At 50.9% G+C, this 19,162-nt stretch overlaps 1 protein-coding gene across 1 annotated transcript in view; it reads right to left on the bottom strand.

Annotated features, from left to right (window-relative positions):
• The window catches only part of nrxn3a (neurexin 3a), a 1,956,983-nt gene that overhangs the window by 1,210,811 nt on the left and 727,010 nt on the right, over window positions 1-19,162 (bottom strand). The window contains exon 9 of the mRNA XM_038773738.1: window positions 226-429. Within this exon, the coding sequence (XP_038629666.1) occupies window positions 226-429 (204 nt within the window). The remainder of the gene's footprint in view (window positions 1-225; window positions 430-19,162) is intronic.

Genomic DNA, 19,162 nt, shown 5'->3' on the forward strand with positions numbered 1-19,162 from the left:
AACATTTCATAATCGTCTCATGTTAGAGAATAATTTCATGCACATTTTACAAAGCACTGAAATATTCTCAGTGCTGCTGATTAACTTTACAATTTTAAGAAACTGGGTAAGTTACGATCAACGTGTTGACTACGTCGAAATAATTATGAATAGTTTTACGGCTGATAGAAAGAAAACTCTAGACATGAGCTGCGTCAGCCTTGTGACGTCACCCTCATACAATACCTAAGTTGACTGTCAGCTTGACCCGCCCTCCGTCGAGCTCCAGGCGTAGCGTGTCGGCCGACTCCCTTGAGGTCGTAGCCACGAGCAAACCATAGGCTCGCTGGGACATGAAGCGGAGAGAGACATCCTCAGCTTCCGTGTGCATTACCCAGGGCATGACTATCTTCAGGTACATGCTGCCATCGTAGCTTAGGATGGATGCCTCTGCAGGGACAGAAATAAAGGTGGCGTTACGTTACAGCGGCTCGGACATTTTACCATGCAGTCTGCGAGATGTCAATCTTTTGTTTTTTGTATCCAAAGGCTGAAGGAATTTGTTTCTTTTTCAAAAGCACACACGGCGAGTGACATTTTATAAGTAGTCGAATTCACAGCATCCAAGTGAGGATTTTTGATCCTTGCATTGTTATTTTCCTTCTCACGTTCTATGTGACAATTGAACGCTGTGCTTCTTCCAGACCTTTGTCTGGAAGCGGTAGATTGGAAATTGACTCATGCCCAAATTTTTCACCATGATCTTCTTGCCAAAATCAACGAGCAAGAGGACAAGGCGGGATTGGATTGGTTCCATCTCCTTACCAGGACCTGACCAGCGTGCTGAGAATGCCAGCTGTTGGCTATTCTACAACTTGGGTCGACGCAGAGATAGCACGAGTTTCAATGTGTGTGGGAATTTAGGATTATCCCACCGGCGGATTCTTGCAGGATAACAAGTTTGGAGGAGCCCCCCCCCCGTCCACCCGTCCACCCACCACCACCACCAACAACTAACTGACATCACATCAAAAACCAGAAGCGTTCCATCTTTGCTGTCTTGAGATCTATTAGCTACATCAGGTGGCAGAGCAAAATTGCTAACACCAAGATTTTTGCAAAGTACTGCATGTCAGTGAGATACAGCAGTTGGGCGAAGGGGATCAAAGGATAAGGATTGGGGGGGGGGGGGGGAAGAGGCGGGATCAAGCTATTGAATTGGATGAACAGCCATGATCATAATAATCTTTAATAATCATTCTTAGTGTCACAAGTAGGCTTACGTTAACACTGCAATGAAGTTACTGTGAAAAGCCCATAGTTGCCCATACTCTGACGCCTGTTCGGGTACACGGAGGGAGAATTCAGAATGTCCAATTCACCTAACACATAATCATTCGGGACTTGTGGGAGGAAACCGGAGCACCAGGAGGAAACCCACGCAGATACGGGGCGAACGTGCAGACCCTGCATAGACAGTGACCCAAGCCGGAATCGAACCTGGGACCTTGACGCTGTGAAGCAACAGTGCTAACCACTGTGCTACCGTGCCGCCCTTTGGGATGAATAGCCTCCTCCTCCTATTTTCTCTGTTTCGATCTGGCATCGAGAGCATGCTTACTTGCTTTGAATAAAACATGATCACTGCTACCAATAAACGTTACCACTTCAAATAAGGGGCGAAATTCTCCGCGGACCATCGTGACGCCGATTTCCGGCGAGCAAAAGTGGTGCAGATGACTCCGGCATCGGGGCCTTCTTTTAGGCCGCTAATCTCCGTTCCCGGAGGGGCCAACATCGGACTGACGCGATACGCGTCATTTTAATGCGCTGCAGAAGTGGCGTGTTGAGAGAGAGTGGACGGGTACCGGCGTGGGGAGAGGAGGAAGGAAGGTGGGGGGGGAGAGGAGGAGGAAGGAAGGTGGGGGGGGGAGAGGAGGAGGAAGGAAGGTGGGGGGGGGGGAGAGGAGGAGGAAGGAAGGTGGGGGGGGGGGGAAGGAGGAGGAAGGAAGGTGGGGGGGGAGGAGGAGGAAGGAAGGTCGGGGGGGAGGAGGAGGAAGGAAGGTGGGGGGGAGGAAGGAGGGGGGGAGGAAGGAAGGGGGAGGATTAAGGAAGGGGGGAGGAGGAAGGAAGGGGGGGAGGAGGAAGGAAGGGGGGGAGGAGGAAGGAAGGGGGGACGAGGAAGGAAGGGGGGAGGAGGAAGGAAGGGGGGAGGAGGAAGGAAGGGGGGAGGAGGAAGGAAGCGGGGGGAGGAGGAAGGAAGGGGGAGGAGGAAGGAAGGAAGGGGGGAGGAGGAAGGAAGGGGGGGAGGAGGAAGGAAGGGGGGAGGAGGAAGGAAGGGGGGGAGGAGGAAGGAAGGGGGGAGGAGGAAGGAAGGGGGGGAGGAGGAGAGAGGGGGGTGTGTGGGTACCGGCGTGGGGAGGGGGTGTGGGTACCGGCCTTCAGAGGGAGGGGGGGGGTGTGGGTACCGGCCTTCAGAGGGAGGGGGGGGTGTGGGTACCGGCCTTCAGAGGGAGGGGGGTTTGGGTACCGGCCTTCAGAGAGAGGGAGGGGGGTGTGGGTACCGGCCTTAGAGGGAGGGGGAGGGGGGTGTGGGTACCGGCCTTCAGAGAGAGGGAGGGGGGTGTGGGTACCGGCCTTCAGAGGGGGGGGGAGGGGGTGTGGGTACCGGCCTTCAGAGGGAGGGGGGGGTGTGGGTACCAGCCTTCAGAGAGAGGGAGATGGGTGTGGGTACCGGCCTTCAGAGGGAGGGGGAGGGGGGTGTGGGTATCAGCCTTCAGAGGGAGGGGGGTGTGGGTAGCGGCCTTCAGAGGGAGGGGTGGGTGTGGGTACCGGCCTTCAGAGGGAGGGGGATGTGGGTACCGGCCTTCAGAGGGAGGGGGGGTGTGGGTGGTGGTGAGGGGGGTGTGGGTGGTGGTGAGGGGGGTAGGGGTGGTGAGGAGGGGGGTAGGGGTGGTGAGGAGGGGGGTAGGGGTGGTGAGGAGGGGGTGTTGGGGTGGTGAGGAGGGGGGGTAGGGGTGGTGAGGAGGGGGTGTAGGGGTGGTGTGGTGGGGGCAGCGGCGTGCAGGGGGGGGCAACGGTGCGTTGACGCCGCCCCCACCACCCCTACCCCCCTCCAATGCCGCCCCCCCCCCCCCCTCTCTCTCAATGCCGGTACCCCCCCCCCTCTCTCTCTCAACGACGGACCCACCACCCCCCCACGCCGGGGACTCCCCCCCCCCCCCCCCCCCCCCCCCCCCCCGCAACGCCGGGACTCTTCCCCCCCCCCCCACAAACGCCGGTACTCTCCCCCCACCACCCCACAAACGCCGGTACTGTCCTCCTCCCCCCCGCACTCGATATTGGTAACTGAATGGCGTCAACCATCATCAATGGTTGACGCCGTTTTAAAGGTACTTTGTTTTTCGTCGACGTGACCCGTGGCCACGTCGGCGGGACTTCGGCCCATCCGGGCCGGAGATTTGGTGAAACTAAAATTATAATGAAATCCCGCCGGCGCCAGCTGTTCTCAGAGGCTGCCGGCGGGATTTGCACAACTCCGGTTTTTGGCCGGTCGGAGATTTAAAAACCCGGCGGGAGCGGGAATAACGCCGCCGCCGGCCGATTCTCCGACCCTGCGTGAGGTCGGAGAATTTCGCCCAAGATCTGGAAAAGGTGACAAAGGATTAATTGGCTCCCTTTCCCTGAATACTGACACCAGCACTGCACCTCATTGACATCTGCTTTGAGGCCCATCACATCCTTCAAGTTATATATCCGAGGGATGAAACTTCACATTGATTCGACAGGTCTCCGACAATGACTCCAGCTACAAATATACTCCTTAATCCCAAACAGGGAATTTCAGATCCTTAGCACTTAATCTCAAATCAGTTTGCAGAGAGAGAAAATATACTGTGGTGTATTAAAACATAGAACATAGAACAGTACAGCACAGAACAGGCCCTTCGGCCCTCAATGTTGTGCCGAGCCTTGTCCGAAACCAAGATCAAGCTATCCCACTCCCTGTCATTGTGGTGTGCTCCATGTGCCTATCCAATAACCGCTTGAAAGTTCCTCAAATGTCCGACTCCACTATCACAGCAGGCAGTCCATTCCACACCCTAACCACTCTCTGAGTAAAGAACCTAACTCGGACATCCCTCCTATATCTATAACCCTGAACCTTATAGTTGTGCCCACTTGTAACAGCTTCATCCACCCGAGGAAATAGTCTCTGAACGTCCACTCTATCTATCCCCCTCATCATCTTATAAACCTCTATTAAGTCGCCTCTCATCCTCCTCCGCTACTCTTGTGAGGTATCTATTCAAGTTGCATATCCACTCTCCGAATGCACAACAACGTAGGTTTAATACAGTGACTTCGATCACGCAAGGTTTTGCAAAGCTTTGACACCAAGCCACTTAAGGTGCTGACCACCACAGTGCCAACTATTGCCTTGCGAGACAAAGGCAGCCACTTAAGGAGGTAGCTCTCTCCAGACAGTGATTTGGAGAGCATTCTTATCGGAGGTAAGAGGCAGATGGAAAGGAGGAAAAATTTAGGGAGGAAACTCCAGCGCTCACTGGCCGAAGTTACGGTCACCAATGACAGAGCGATGAGAATGCTCATGTAGCCAGAACTGGAGGAGCGTTGAGGATGTTTGAGAGATTGGGAAGGAAATGCCGCAGCGGATATGAAAACAAACGTGATCACTTACAACGTTCAATAAAAAAAGGATTTTACTTTTAATCCTAAGGACGACAAGACAAACGAGAAGAAATTCTTGTGTTTATAAAATGTTTTGTCAGATATCAGAGTGCTTGACATCACATTAGTTTACTTTAAGCTCAGTGACTGTTGTTACAAAGGCAAACGTGACACAAAGATTCATAATGTGGTAAAATTAATATTTAGGCAGCATTTGGTTAAGTGTTGGCCAGTAACACTGGGAGAATTCTCTGCTTCATCATACAATATAATAATAATCTTTATTGTCACAAGTTGGCTTATATTAACACTGCAATGATGGAATACTTAACATTCCTCTGACAAACACTGAACTTATTTGAAGCCTGAGGGTAAGGATGCTGTCTCTGGCACTGCAGCACGCCCTCAGTGTGCAATTCTACAGGAGATTGGCAGATAACCTGGCGGAACAGCATAAACAGCCTTATCTCGAGGGTGAGATTGGAAGAACCCTGTCAGAAATCCTGTCATTAGAAACAGGAGTAGGAGGAGGCCACTTGGCCCATCGAGCCTGCTTCGCTATTTAAGAAGATCATGGTGAGGGTCCCAGGTTCAATTCCCCGCTGGGTCACTGTCTGTGCGGAGTCTGCACGTTCTCCCCGTGTCTGCGTGGGTTTCCTCCGGGTGCTCCGGTTTCCTCCCACAGTCCAAAGACGTGCAGGTTAGGTGGACTGGCCATGATAAGTTGCCTTTAATGATCAAAAAAAGAGGTTAGGAGGGGTTATTGGGTTATGGCGATAGGGTGGAAGTGATAGCTTAAGTGGATCGGTGCAGTCTCAATGGGGCAAATAGACTCCTTCTGCACTGTGTGTTCTATGTTCTTGACTGTGGCCTTAACTCCACTTTATTGCTTGACCCCCCCCCCCAAAACCCTCAACTCCCTTATAGTTCAAAAATCTGTCCATATTCGATGTATAGTTAGCATTGAACACAGTAAACAATTTCAGTGGCCTGTCAGTGTAAAATATACATTGTGTAAACGTTTTAGAGTGTAAAAATGACATACAGTCATGATGTGTCGATAACTGCACTTCACCACCTCTTCTTCATGCATTGCTTCTGCGCACCCTGGCCTGCTGCAGGAGAGCCTCCGAAGTAAAACGTTTCATTCTTTAGAGCAAACATCTCAATGGTCTCGACCACCACCCTCCCCCACCTCGCCCCACCATGTTTGGCTCCTCAGGTCCTGCATCCATCCAATGAAGTTACTGTGAGAAGTCCCTAGTCGCCACATTCCGGCGCCTGTTCGAGGAGGTGGGCACAGGAATTGAACCCGCGCTGCTGGCCTGCCTTGGTCTGCTTTAGAAGCCAGCTATTTAGCCCACTCTGCTAAACCAGATCTCTGTGTTCTGCCAATTCGGACCCGTTGCACATCCCTGATACCCTGCAGCCCCATCAGTGGCCACTGCGCCTCCAACTGACTGAGTCGTAAACACTGACATTTCCTCTCTAAACCTCAACCACCACTCTTTCCATCTTTAAGACGCTGAACCTAACCCTTTGACCAAGCTTTTATTTTGTTTTTACATACAATGCTCCTGTGAGGCTCCGGCGGGTGGGGGAGGGGGGGATTATACTCCATTGAAGGCAGGTTGTTGTTGTTGGTAGGCAGTGCAAGGTCGCCTCCAAGAGGAAGTCCCACACTACTCCTGCTGTGGCAAACCAAAGTTTCAATTGTTTTTAACCTTCACTGAGAGATCATTGCAGCTTGGTAGCAATCAAATTTAACTATGGGCTGGATTCTCCCGCCCCGCCCGGTCATTACAACATTGTTTTTTTTTTGCGGGATCTTGCTGTGCCCTGCAAATTGGGTTGTGGAGTTTCTTACTTTGTAACAGTTACTATACTTCAAACGTATAGTCGCTTGGCAGCAGGGAGCTTGGGTATTGCTGAATAAAAGAGACTTTTTCTGGAGTAAATAAAACAATGGATGTAATAGCACCCTGGTGCATTCGCCGTGACAATGTCTCAAGCAATCAGAGTCGTCCTGCCAAATATTCAGCACCCCTTTTCTCATGCGGCATAAATTGTTGTTCCCTTTGAAATTTGGCATTCTTGCATCTGTCCTGATAAGTGGAAGCTGAAAAGCTTCAACTGTCTGTCTCTTTTTTTGCCTCAATTCTTCTAAATTACTTCCTGTAATTGGCCCTATTGCACTTTGAGGCGTCATGAAGATGTTAAAAATGAAGATGCAATCCTTTCTGTCTTTTACCATCAGTCACGTGCCTGGGAGAGTCACTGATGAAGACCGTGTGCGGTTTCTGTTCCTGCTCTGACATCCGCAATGGGACTTCAGAATGTTGTAACAAATATTACAAAAAAAACACAAAGAGCTCAATTAAGAACATGATCATTGCTACTGAGATGTGTTAATAAGATATAGGCTAGATCTAGGTTATGTGCATGTTGCTTCCTGCCTTGTGATAGAGTATCTGTCTGGATAGAGTGTTCCAATATACTTTGGGGAACCTATGACCTTTATGTAACATGACATTCTCTTTAACTCTGGGAAGACGGACTTTGAAATCAGCTCAAATGCCGCGTTAACATTTACACAGCGGCACCACTCTTTCCAAAATCAGTTGCAAGGTCAACGTTTCAGTTAAGCAAACAGATTAACATTTTGATATCTCCCAGTGTCTTCAGGGAGAAGTACTACAAAATCCTCGCGTATCATCTCCATGTGTGTTTCCTCTGGGCTCCTGCCTAATTTAAACCGAGATGTACCTTCGTCACGGAGTTTATTTTAAGCGCCTCAGTCATAATTACAACAGCGTGTCCTGTGACTTGAGAATCTAAACGAGCGGCTCACTGTTAAAATGCAGCCTGGCCGCGGGATTTGAAGAAAGACGCAGTTTATGCACCCTGTGCTAACTGCCGCTCAAACTGCAATTTAATTCTGTTTTATTAGCTAAACAAACATAGTTTCAGCAAACAATGATGCGTGAAATGATAACGAGAGATTCAGCCTTTCAGGCGATTAATTCTTGGTACTGCTTCAGAAACATGTGTAAATTAAGGCCTTCGTTTTAGGATCCTGCAGTATCAGTTAGCGATTGCCGCACATATTAGGACCAATTCATGATCCAATATTCGATGGAGGCGTCAGCTTATTTCAAATGCCCCTCACTAAATCAGTGGACAAGCCAACAAATACAGGCCCATTTAGCGGCGCGCGGTGTAATTCCAGCACGCAGGACAGTCAAAATATAATTTACTGTTTGTAGCCCGGGGGGAACTCGTCTGAAGGCTGGCTCATCCAGAGTTAGAGTGCTAAAAGGGAGAATCTTGAATGTTTCACAGTGTGTACAGGGGTATGAAAACAACGCCAGACATCAGACTTAAACAGCAACTGCAAATCATCCATTCCCTCCAGCTTCGGGACATCCTTACAGAAGGTCAAATTCATCTGTCACCGTGATCTGTCAGACTTCAACCAACACCAATGAGGCTCGCCTTGTGTTTTACAATATTGAATAACAGGACTGCACATTCTCTGAGCCGCTACAGATGGCTAAGTAGATCACATGGCATTGCAGTTGAGCTGAGGAGGCACGCCAGGTTCAGTTTCAACCTGACCTGGTTGCTTCTGCGAAGGAAAGGCCAGAGGGAGGGAGTGAGAGAGGAGCATGGGTGATTAAACTTGCCCCAGCTCTTGATTGCCATCGCTGGTTGCTGCTGGAAAGGGTGGGCACTGGGCTGGGTCTAGACCAGGTCTGAGTGGATCCTTGCCCGTGCCAGGGGCTTGAGTCTCCTCCGGGCAAATACCACCATGGGAAGTGGATTGGGTGATACTTTGCCCTGCCAACCTGTTTTTTAAAATAAATTTAGAGTACCCAATTCATTTTTTCCAATTAAAGGGCAATTTAGCGTGGCCAATCCACCTAGCCTGCACATCTTTTGGGTTGTGGGGGTGATATCCACGCAGACACGGGGAGAATGTGCAAACTCCACACGGACAGTGACCCGGAGCCGGGATTGAACCCGGGACCTCGGCACCGCGGAGGCAGCACTGCTAACCGCTGCGCCACCGTGCTGCCTTTAACCTGCCAACCTGACCTGGTGTGACCCCCGAACCACCTTTAACGTCCATCAATTACCAATGCATCGACCCGATGTACATTGTGTCAGTAGTTTAATTTAATTTCCCTGACTAACAAGGGTTCGGTGGGCATTGCGAGATTCTAGAATGTGAAATTCTGCCAATGTTAAGTTTCAAAAGTTCACCTTTGATTGAGCAGCTGGGCTCAATCAGTTCGGACAGGAAACTCTGGACTTGCCTGTCCAGCAAGCCGCTGACGTTGTCAAAAGTTGGCCAAGAACTCAGAGCGGACCCAGTCACATCGTTTTCCACATCAGAACGGGATCCAGACCCACCAAGCTTAACTCCTCGACGGGGGTTCGGGCGACAGACCAGCCAGAAACCCAGTGAACGGCCCAAGTGGGCCGAGAGGGCTCTTTATTCTGTATCCTTGCAAAAGGGAACGGGGCCTATTTCTGTCTGGGACAGAGATCTCCACCTACAAAAAAATCAGTACTTCACACAATTATCAGGGCCAGGAGGCATCTCCTATTTTTTTTCCTGATCAGCTGGGGGTGGGGAAGGCGGTGGTGAAAGGGGTCATATCTCAGAGAGGAACGTCCCAGTTTCTTTGCCCCCGAATTGGCACGTTTTTTTCAATTTTAAATTGGGCTTTCATCTCCACCAGGAGATCATCTGGTCACTGGTTTGGGTGGGGTTAATATATATTATGATGCACCCTGTGCCATAATTGTGTGTGGTCGTCTGGATGGACGGGACGGTCATTCCCTGATAGTCATTGTCCATAAATTTGATACTGGACCTCAAAGTGAGTATGTGGGGCCTCACAGGTTCACTCAAAGCTGCTCACAGAGGGCCAACAGGATACAACAGTGTTATTTTCAAAAGCGGCAAATAGCATTGCTTCAAGGAACAAAAGTTAAGTCTAATCTGTAGTAGTGCAATTCGTATTGGTGAAAAATACATCTTATCAAAGCTTTTCATCTTGCACTCATCTGGTCAATCACAAGAGTATCAATGCCGGGGAAATAACAACTTTGTGCCATATGAAAAGAGAGTGCGGATTAGTTGGCAAGCGGACTTTGGTTGGTCGAAGCGTTGCCATGGAAAATGCATCAGTTAATGGTGACTGACAGTAACTGCCAAGCATTGTTTGAAACTATGAACAAGGCAGCTTGACTCTGATGGGTCAAGGCTTTACCCTGAGGCATGAACCAGCGAACGACTGTCACTTATTTTGTTTTGTTGAAACAGGCGCAGTGTGTGTACGTGTTCCTTTTCTCTGCAAACAGTAGGGCCCTGTGTATTAATATATTTAGCTTCCAGTACACACAAATCAAATGCACCACACTGCAAATCCGACTAACAATCTTAAATTGTTTACAAAGAAACATAGAATTCTTACAATGCAGGGGGAGGCCATTCGGCCCGTCAAATCTGCACCGACCCTCTGAAAGAACATCCTACCTCAGTCCACTCCACCACCCTAGTCCCGTAACCCCGTAACCCCACCTAACCTGCACATCTTTGGGCACTAAGGGGCAGTTTAGCATGGTCAATCCACCTAAACCTGCACATCTTTGGACTGTGGGAGGAAAGCGGAGCACCCGGAGGAAACCCACGCAGACACGGTTCAGCACGCTAAGGATTATTTTGCAAAAGTTGTCCAATTGTTGCATCGCATCTAATGTTGGGCACTGCGTTTTGAATTTTCCAAGCGTGGGCTGGTTGGGTGAAATCTGTGCCTTGCCCGCTGCGATTAGAATTCCCCGCATGCAATTAGAGTTTCCAGCAATGTCGCTTTTCGTTCCAGATTTGAAACATCAATCACTGAGTTAAGAGTTCACATAAAATAAATATATTAATTTTGTGTTAATGCTTGAAACTATCAGATTCATTAATAACAACTGTCAGGCGCAGCTCTGCACGAACGTGTGCTCGCACACTGCTGTTTGTCAATGTGATTGCAATTAATTTCTTTGTCTGGATGAATTTTATTATGCTGATACGAAATGTCAGTGCTAATCATCGGAGCACTTCCCGCCGTTTCTTACGCAGGGTGTCAGCATTGCACTATGCAGGGTGAATACAACAGGAAAAAACAAGAACCAGAAGCAGCAGTCGGCCATTTAGTCCCTCTGGCCTGCTCCAGCATTGAATAAGATCCTGTCTGATCAGATTGTGGCCTCAACTCCGCTTTCCTGTCAGTCCCCCTACCCCCCCCCCCCCCCCCCCCCCCCCCCATCCCACGCCCATTCACCTCTCCCCTCCCACACCACTCTCCATGACCCGGTGACTTTGCAGATCAAAAATCTCTCCAACGCAGCCTCGAATATATTCACTGACTCAGCCCCCACTATCTCAAGGGGAGGGAATTCCATTGACAAACGACACTCTTGAGGAAAACAATTATCATTCCTGGGATTTGGGCGAGGCCAGCATTTATTGCCCATCCTCAGTTGCCCTTCAGAAGGTGGTGAGTTGCCATATTGAACCGCTACAGCCCCTGAGCAGTAGGTACACCCACAGTGCTGTTAGGGAAGGAGTTCCAGGATTTTGACCCAGCGACAGTGAAGGAGCGGCCGATATTTTTCCAAGTCAGGGTGGTGAGTGGCTTGGAGGGGAAGCTCCAGTTGGTGGGGTTCCCAGGTATCTGCTGCTCTTGTCCCTTGTAGATGATAGTGGTCCTGGGTTTGGAAGGTGATATCTAAGGAGCTTTGATGAGGTCCTGTAGTGCATCTTGTAGATGGTACACACGGCTTCCACTGCGCGCGGTGGTGGAGGGAGTGAAAGTTTGTGGAGGGGGGGCCAATTAAGCGGGCTGCTTTGTCTTGAATGGTGTCAATTTCTTGAGAGTTGTTGGAGCTGCACTCATCCAGGCAAGTGGGGAGTATGCTATTACACTCCTAACGTGTGTCTTGTAGGTGGTGGACAGGCTTTGGGGGGGGTCAGGAGCTGAGTCACTCACCGGAGGATTTTTAGCCTTTGACCTGCCCTGGTAACCACAGTATTTATATGGATAGTCCAGTTCAGTTTCTGATAAATGGTAAACCTCAGCATGTTGATTTTGGGGGCATTAAGATGCCCCCAAGCTGACATTAAGATGGAAAGAAGGTCATTGATGAAGTAGCTGAAGATGGTTGGGCCAAGGAGATTACCCTGAGAAACTCCAGGTAGAATGGAAGACTTTGTCCCCTAATTATAGACTCAGCTCCCTTCAAAATGGAGAAAGGTCCTCTCCACATCTACCCTGTCAAATCCTTTCAGATTCTGATGTTTCAGTCAGATCACTTCTCAATCCTGAAACCCCCTTGGGCCCAACCTGCTCAACCTTTCCTCATATGATAACCCCAGCCTCCCAGGAATCAGTCGAATGAACGTCTATGGGACTGCTTCTCATAAAAACTATATCCTTTCTTAACTAAGGAGACCAAAACTGTACACACTACACCGGATGAGGTATCACCAAGGCGCTGTACAACAGTGGCAAGACTTCCCTATCTTTATACTGCATCTCCCTTGCAATAAACACCAACATTCTATTTGACTTTCTAGTCACTTACTGCATCTGCAAATTAACTTTTTGTGATTCATGAACCAGGACACCCAGATCCCTCTGTATCACAGGATTTAGTCATAAAATATCAGAAAGAACATTATAAACAGTTCAAAGTGGGCTGCACAAAGTGCAGTCATAGAAGCCCTACAGTGCAGAAGGAGGCCATTCAGCCCATCGAGTCTGAACCGACCCTCTGAAAGAGCACCCAACGTAGGCCCATTGCCCCGCTCTATCCCCGTAACCCCATCTGACCTGCACATCTTTGAACTGTGGGAGGAAACCGGAGCACCCAGAGGAAACCCACGCAGACACGAGGAGATGACTGTTGCATCGCATTTCGATTAAACTTTGAATCCTGAACAGTTTGCCTGAACTTCAGAAGCGTCAGTACCATAGAGGCAGCAGCCAACAATCAAACACGCAAGAGCTGGGCTGCATCACTGGGGATATCCTCGTAAGCAGAGGGTAAGTGCGTGGATCAGAGGAGGGCATCTGAGCATGACCTCCCTAATGTTCCCGGAAGGGGTCTGGGGGATCCTGATGTGACCAGGGGATCTCCGGCACAACTGGCTCGGTGGTGGCAATCTGAGAGGTGGCGGGACATGTAAGGGTGGGGGAGGTTTGGAGGGTTTGAGGGTCCCGGGGTGGAAGCCCTAACTGATTGTTGGTTTCTCTCCTCCAATTCCTCACAGATATAACAAAATGGATGGTGTTGTCGTTCCCGCAAAGGGTGTCCATGTGGTGCGGCGGATGACGTCCGCATCTGCTGCAAATAATATTGCTTCAACAAAGAGACAGTACAGCACCTGTGCCACTTCCTTGCGGACCTGGCACCCTGTGGAATAGGAGGACACCCGTTCCGGGTGGTGAAGGTCACCACAGCCCTGAACCTTTATACAAGTGGATAATTCCAGGGTTCAAGCGGAGACTTGTGCAGCATATCCCAAAGTTACAACCCAAAAGGACATCCATGATGTCCCAGATGCTCTGTGTGCCCGGGCATCAGACCGAATCAACCCTTGAGCTGGACCAGGCCTACCAAGATGCCCGGCTGCAGGATTCTTCGCCATCGCAGGGAAGCCCCAGATCGAGTGGGCAATAGATGGCATGCATGTCACCTTGTGTGCACCGGGGCAACAAGGAGCTGCCGTCATTCAAGGAGGGGTTCCACTCCCGGAATGTTCAACTCATGTCTGACCACCGCCTCAGGATCATGCATGGCAGCCATGTCCTGTGGCACTCGGAGATCCCTGGTATCTTCGAGGACCACCCCAGGATGACGGGCTGGCTCTTGGGGGATAAGGGGTACCCGCTGAGGGCTCATGTCGGTAGATATAACGAGGCCCATGTTGCCACCCATCCTGTCACTTAGTGGTGCATCGGACTGGTCAAAATGCGGTTCCAATGCCCGAGCCCCGATGGTAGTGCCCTTCAGTACCATCCCCCAGAGGGTCTCCCACTTTGTAGTGGTCTGCTGTGCCCTCCACAACCTGGCACGGCAACAGGGTGACATGCTGGAGCAGGAGGAGAAGGGACATGCGGCCTTCTCTGAGGAGGAGGCGGACCTGGAGGGGATAGAGGACAAACCCGAGGATGACCTGCACGAAGAGCCAGAAGATAGAGGACAGGTGGCGACAAGGGTCTGGCATTCTAGGAGGACTAGTGCAGCCCTGATTCTCACCCGATTCTCATAGGACGTGGCTTTATCCATCAGCTCACCCCCATCCCTCCCTCCCCCCAATCCCCCTCCCCAGCCACATTTGCCTCCTTTCCACCCATTTCCCCCATTTCGCTCCTTCCCCCGCAATCCCCCTACTCCCCAATTCTTTCTTCGCCCTATCAATTCTCCACCAATCCGCTCCCCCCCCCCACACCCCCTTGACTACCCTGTTTCACCCTACAAAGGTCTGTGTAACATCACTGCAGGGTGATGGGCCTTTGTCCGCAATGTTAGCGGATCAGCATACAGGTAGGAGAGTGATGATCACTCGCTGTGAGGTTAGCTCTGCTGCTCCTCATTTTATGCCAAAGTCGGACTCCTGTCTTTATGCTGACAGCATGCTCACACCTATCCTCTGCACAGGGTCTGTATCGGGAGCGTTTGATCTTGGATCACTGTGCAGGGGGGGGGGGATGCACATCAGAGGTGGAGGCAGCCTGCTGCTTTCCGTGCCCTGAGGCCTTTGATGCCCTTGGCAGGCGTCCCCTGGAGGGCCTCTGGCCAGAAGGCCCCGACCGACTTACCGGTGTCACTGGCGTTGCCATGGCACCATGTTCTGCCTGCTACCCTTGAGATGCTGTCAGTAGAAGGGGGATTCAGAAGAACTGGAGAACACCATTGTCTCCTTAGTGGCAGACCAGAGGTTGGCTACCAGTGCTTCCTCATCCCTGACAGTGCCCATAGGGCCCTTGGGGGTCTCCATGCGACGTAGGGGCAGCTGGAGGGAGTGAGCTCCAGAGGCCTCTGCATCTTCTGGCTCTGCACCATGGTGTTATCACCCTCAGCAATGCTCTACAGTAACGGGGCCATGCTCTGGAGTGCCTCGGTAATGTCCACCTGCGTCTAGGACATGATGTTGCGGCCCTCAGCCCTGGTCTTCATGGACTGAGTCGTGCCTTTGATACTGCCACTCAAGACGCAGATGTTTTGCTCCAGCTTTTCCACTGCAGACACCACCCTAGCAGTGTTGGCTTTGATGCCACGCATTGTTGGCATCGTCTCCTATGTCCGTAGCCTTTGGGACTCCTCCAACCGGCTATGCACTGACTGGAATGTCGCTGACATCCCCTCCTAAATGTCTTGGCTGTGTCCAATCATCTGTATCAGCTCTGGGATAACCTTGTCCAGCGGCTCAGCATCTGACTGGGACACAGCTGAATCTCGGGATCCAGCAAACCTCTGTCTACTGTCTCCTTTGGATGTTCCTGTCTCCACCTGATGTGCATCAGCAATTGTGTGATAGTCACCAGATTGCTCCCCAGAAGCCTGTCCACTGATGTAACCCCTCAAGATGTGTGTCTCTGCGCTGGTGGAAGGTGCGAGTGATAGTTGTGACGTGTCGATGGTGGTCTCCTTGGATCTCTCCTCCAAGGTGGTCTCTTGTGTGGCGGGGTGTGAACAACTCCTGATGGCCTGGCCTCATCAGATGGAGATCCTGCGAGCCAGTGGCCATGTGGTCAGTGAGAGGGAGGGATCATTTTGTCTGACCTAGGTAACGAACTTGAGGCAGGTCATCTGGGAGATGGGGCAATGGATCCTCAACTTTGCGGCACGTGCCAATCTCACTGTCAGTGACTGGTCTGTCCTCGGTCAATCCCGCGATCTCCAGGGCCTGTTCTTCGTAGGGGGTGAGGACTCAAATCTGTAGTACTCCACCTCCTGTCTGGACCTTTCCCGATTATTATGGGCTGTCTTCTCCTGCGGGAACAAAGAGATCTGCACGCTTGATTTTTCAGAGGGGTCTATAGCAGGCGGCATATCTGGGCACTGCACCTGGACATGAAGGTATGCTGGTGGATGCCAATGGGTTCTGCAGAGCAAGCACCAAGACCGGATGTGGGGAGGGTGCGAGGTGTCAGCCAGTGATTTGTGGGAGAGGTTTTTGGGAATTTGAGGGGCGGCAGGCAGAACTGACACCAGGAGAGAGGTGGGAACTTACCCCTTGCAGCTTGGTGGAGGTCGTGGGTCCTCCTGGTCATGCTGCCCGCACTGACGGCCGCTGCCACTGACTCCCAGGCGATATTGGTGATCCTCCCAACCCCTCAGGGGAACAGGGTGTCCCGTCTCGCATTAACGCCATCCCCAAAGCGAGGAGCAGCTCTGCACACTGCCATGCTTGTGTATTGACAGGGAGTGAGGGAGGGTTTAAAAGCAGCTCCCCGCAAACACTGGCGAGACAGCCAGTAATGGCGAAAAGCTCATGGGGACTAATTTCCAGCACTGACTGCCCTTAAATATGGGCCACGATCTTGACAACCTGGCCATCGAGAAACACCCTGCCAATCACGCCCAAAATGACACTTAGAAACGTTTCCATTAAATCGCACCCAGAGAGTTCCGAGCTCTTTCTACTTTTTACCCTTACAGCTGCAGCATTGCTTTCCAGCGCCAGCCACTTTTTTAAGCATCTGAAAATTGCAACTGCAGCAATTCTTTGCCTTTTATCCAAATATCTTCTTTTTCTTAAAGGTTGTGAACCTCTCTACTTGATTGGAGCTCCTCAGGGAACCACCGTAGGCTCTCTGCCAACCCTGCGCATCGGGAGCCCGTCCCCCCGCTTTGGTCTCTTGATCTCCCCACGCTTCGGCACACCTCGCTGCAGCCCACTTCGGCTCTTTATTTTACTTAAAGCACTGCTTTCTGTGCGCCCTTTTTATAAAGCCTTGCAGCAACCCTTTGCCATTTTTTTTAAAACTAAAGTTCCAGTTTTTAAAACTTACAGCCACAGCTCTCACTTCGCAGGGTTGTTTTCACTTGTTTTGTTCTCTAACCGTTTCTTTCTAAACTTTTGATTCTGCCGGCCAATTCAGATTTTACGTCTGTTCCTTCGCCTCTCCAATGCACTGTGCTGCCTGGACCGCCTCCTCGTCCACAATGTAAGCCGAGATATGTTTCTGCATTACACGCATCCTTCTTGTGGATTCTGATCCAATGGGTCTTGCCGTGTTCGCGCCATTGCTGACCCATTATGTAACGTTTCTGACTCTACCTCAGGGTCTGGCAATATCTCAAATGGGTCTATTCGTCCAAACAGAGGCATTCTGGTGAGTATTTCTTTAAAACAGGATATTCACAGGTGTCGGGCCAAAGGCACTGGCATGATAATTTATCCTCATCGCCAGATCTAAAGATATATTTTCAGGGAGACTCCATGAGTGAACGCAATTAATAAGAATTGTCCAGCAGCTGCATGGCTGCAGTTGGCTCCCTACATGTCACTTTTGGCCAAGAGAGCTCCACCCCCTGGGGTGATACCCCTTTCTGAGTCCCACTTGGTCCCCCCAGTCCAGGTGACCCTGAATCTGCTGTGTTGCCCTTAAAGGGACAATTATGTCATTAATTGCAGGATAAATATGAACCAGGACACCAGGGATAATACCCCTGCCCTTGTTCAAAATAGTGTCGTGGGATCATTTGCGCTGCTGGGGCTTCGGTTTTAATGTCTCATCTGAAGTAGGATACCTCTGACAGTGTAGCACTCCCCCTGTACACCAGTGGATTGTGGAGTGTCAACCTTGATTTTATCTCACAAGGTCTAGAGTGAGACTGAACGCAGAACTTATGCAGCTCAGGAACAAGATTGCTGCCAACTGAGGCACAGCTCACACAGATTCTTTGCAATCAGCACTTAGTACAATTAATATTCTAAATCTCAAAGGGTTGGCAATAACTGGCTCCGTTAGATATTTAACGGTTTACCTTGAAGAGTTTGACTGTTAGAATAGTGATTCATATTTTGTTATTCTCTGCAATTTCCTCTCTTCTTGCCTCCCAAAAGCACCAGCCCATTTGCAGGCACAGAATAGTCCACACGACTTAAAAACAGCCAGGTTAAATTGGGCAGTCACTCATAGGGCGTGATCTAATGGCCTCGTTGTGCCCGACCCGGTGACGTGACAAGGCCGTTAAATCTCATGAGAGGCCTTTCGCGAGCTTTGCGACGCTCGGAAGGCCTTGCACAATCTAACAAGGTCTTGCGAGATTTGCGATCTGGATCTCGAGGGCGAGATCCAGATTAAAATATTTAAGAGAGCCATCAGACTCGCTGAAAATATGTCTGCGCTGGATTTTCACGAGGCCCAGGAATGTCCTTTCCCTTGGAGACTTCGCTGGGTCGCCGTTTAGCGGACCGGCATAACAAAACCTGGGGGGGGGGGGGGGGGGGGAGATTCTCCCAGGCCATTGGAGGCCCCCGGGTGGTCAGGCTCTGGGCAGGATGATACCTTGGCAATCCCGCTGGCACCTGGGCACCTTGGCACTGCCAGGGTGCCCAGGTCGCACTGCCAAGGTGCCCAGGTGCCAAATTACCTGTGCTAGGGTCAGGCCGGGTGGGGGAGGGTGGGTGGGTGCCCTGCCCTTAAGAGGTGGGGTGAGGGGCAGGCTCGAGGACCCCCCAAAGAGGGAAGTTGGGAAAGTGGGGGGAGGTCCGGAAGCTGCGGTGAAGGAGCAGACGGGGGGGTGGGGGGGGGGGGGGGGGGGGGGGGGGAGGTCCTGAAGGATCGGGGTGGCATTTAAAAATGGTGCCCCGAGTCGCGGGTCAGTGCAGCCTCGGCGCGGCGTTCCCGGTCGAGGCCGTAAAAAATCCTGTTCGCCTGCAGGCAACCAAAACGGGACTCTGTTTTTTTGTCCGTTAACTCGCACCCAGAGCAGCCAAGAAGCAATGTCCATTTGCATGAAGGTCATTTTCAAAGAGTGTTTGAATGCACTGTTTATTTCAGGCAGAAACAGCCGCGAGGTAACTCACTACGTTAAGAACAAAGATAAATAAATAGCACCCTGTTAATGTTCAATTACGTCCTGTGTACAGGATCGTTTTGGGTTATAGTTTGTACTGAGCACTGATTTGCAGTTTAAATAAGCCAGTTGCACTGCACACAACCTTGTTCAGTTTATTTATGATCTATAACCTTCTTGCTGCATTGCAACAGCACTGTTGTGCCAGCATGTTACCCCGGCCATTGTGCACAGTCAGTAAACCCCATTCACACTGACGTGCCCACCATAAACGCCAGGGCTGTACTGCAGGCACCGGGCAACCTCCAAATCTCAATAGGTATCAATTGTTCATGAGGGAGGTTGGGCAGTATCGGAAAGTCAGAGGGGCGCGGGAGCGAATGGCAGCCACACCTGA

Source organism: Scyliorhinus canicula, chromosome 2 (genome assembly GCF_902713615.1).
Source record: "Scyliorhinus canicula chromosome 2, sScyCan1.1, whole genome shotgun sequence".
In the NCBI taxonomy this organism is placed as follows: Eukaryota; Metazoa; Chordata; class Chondrichthyes; order Carcharhiniformes; family Scyliorhinidae; genus Scyliorhinus; species Scyliorhinus canicula.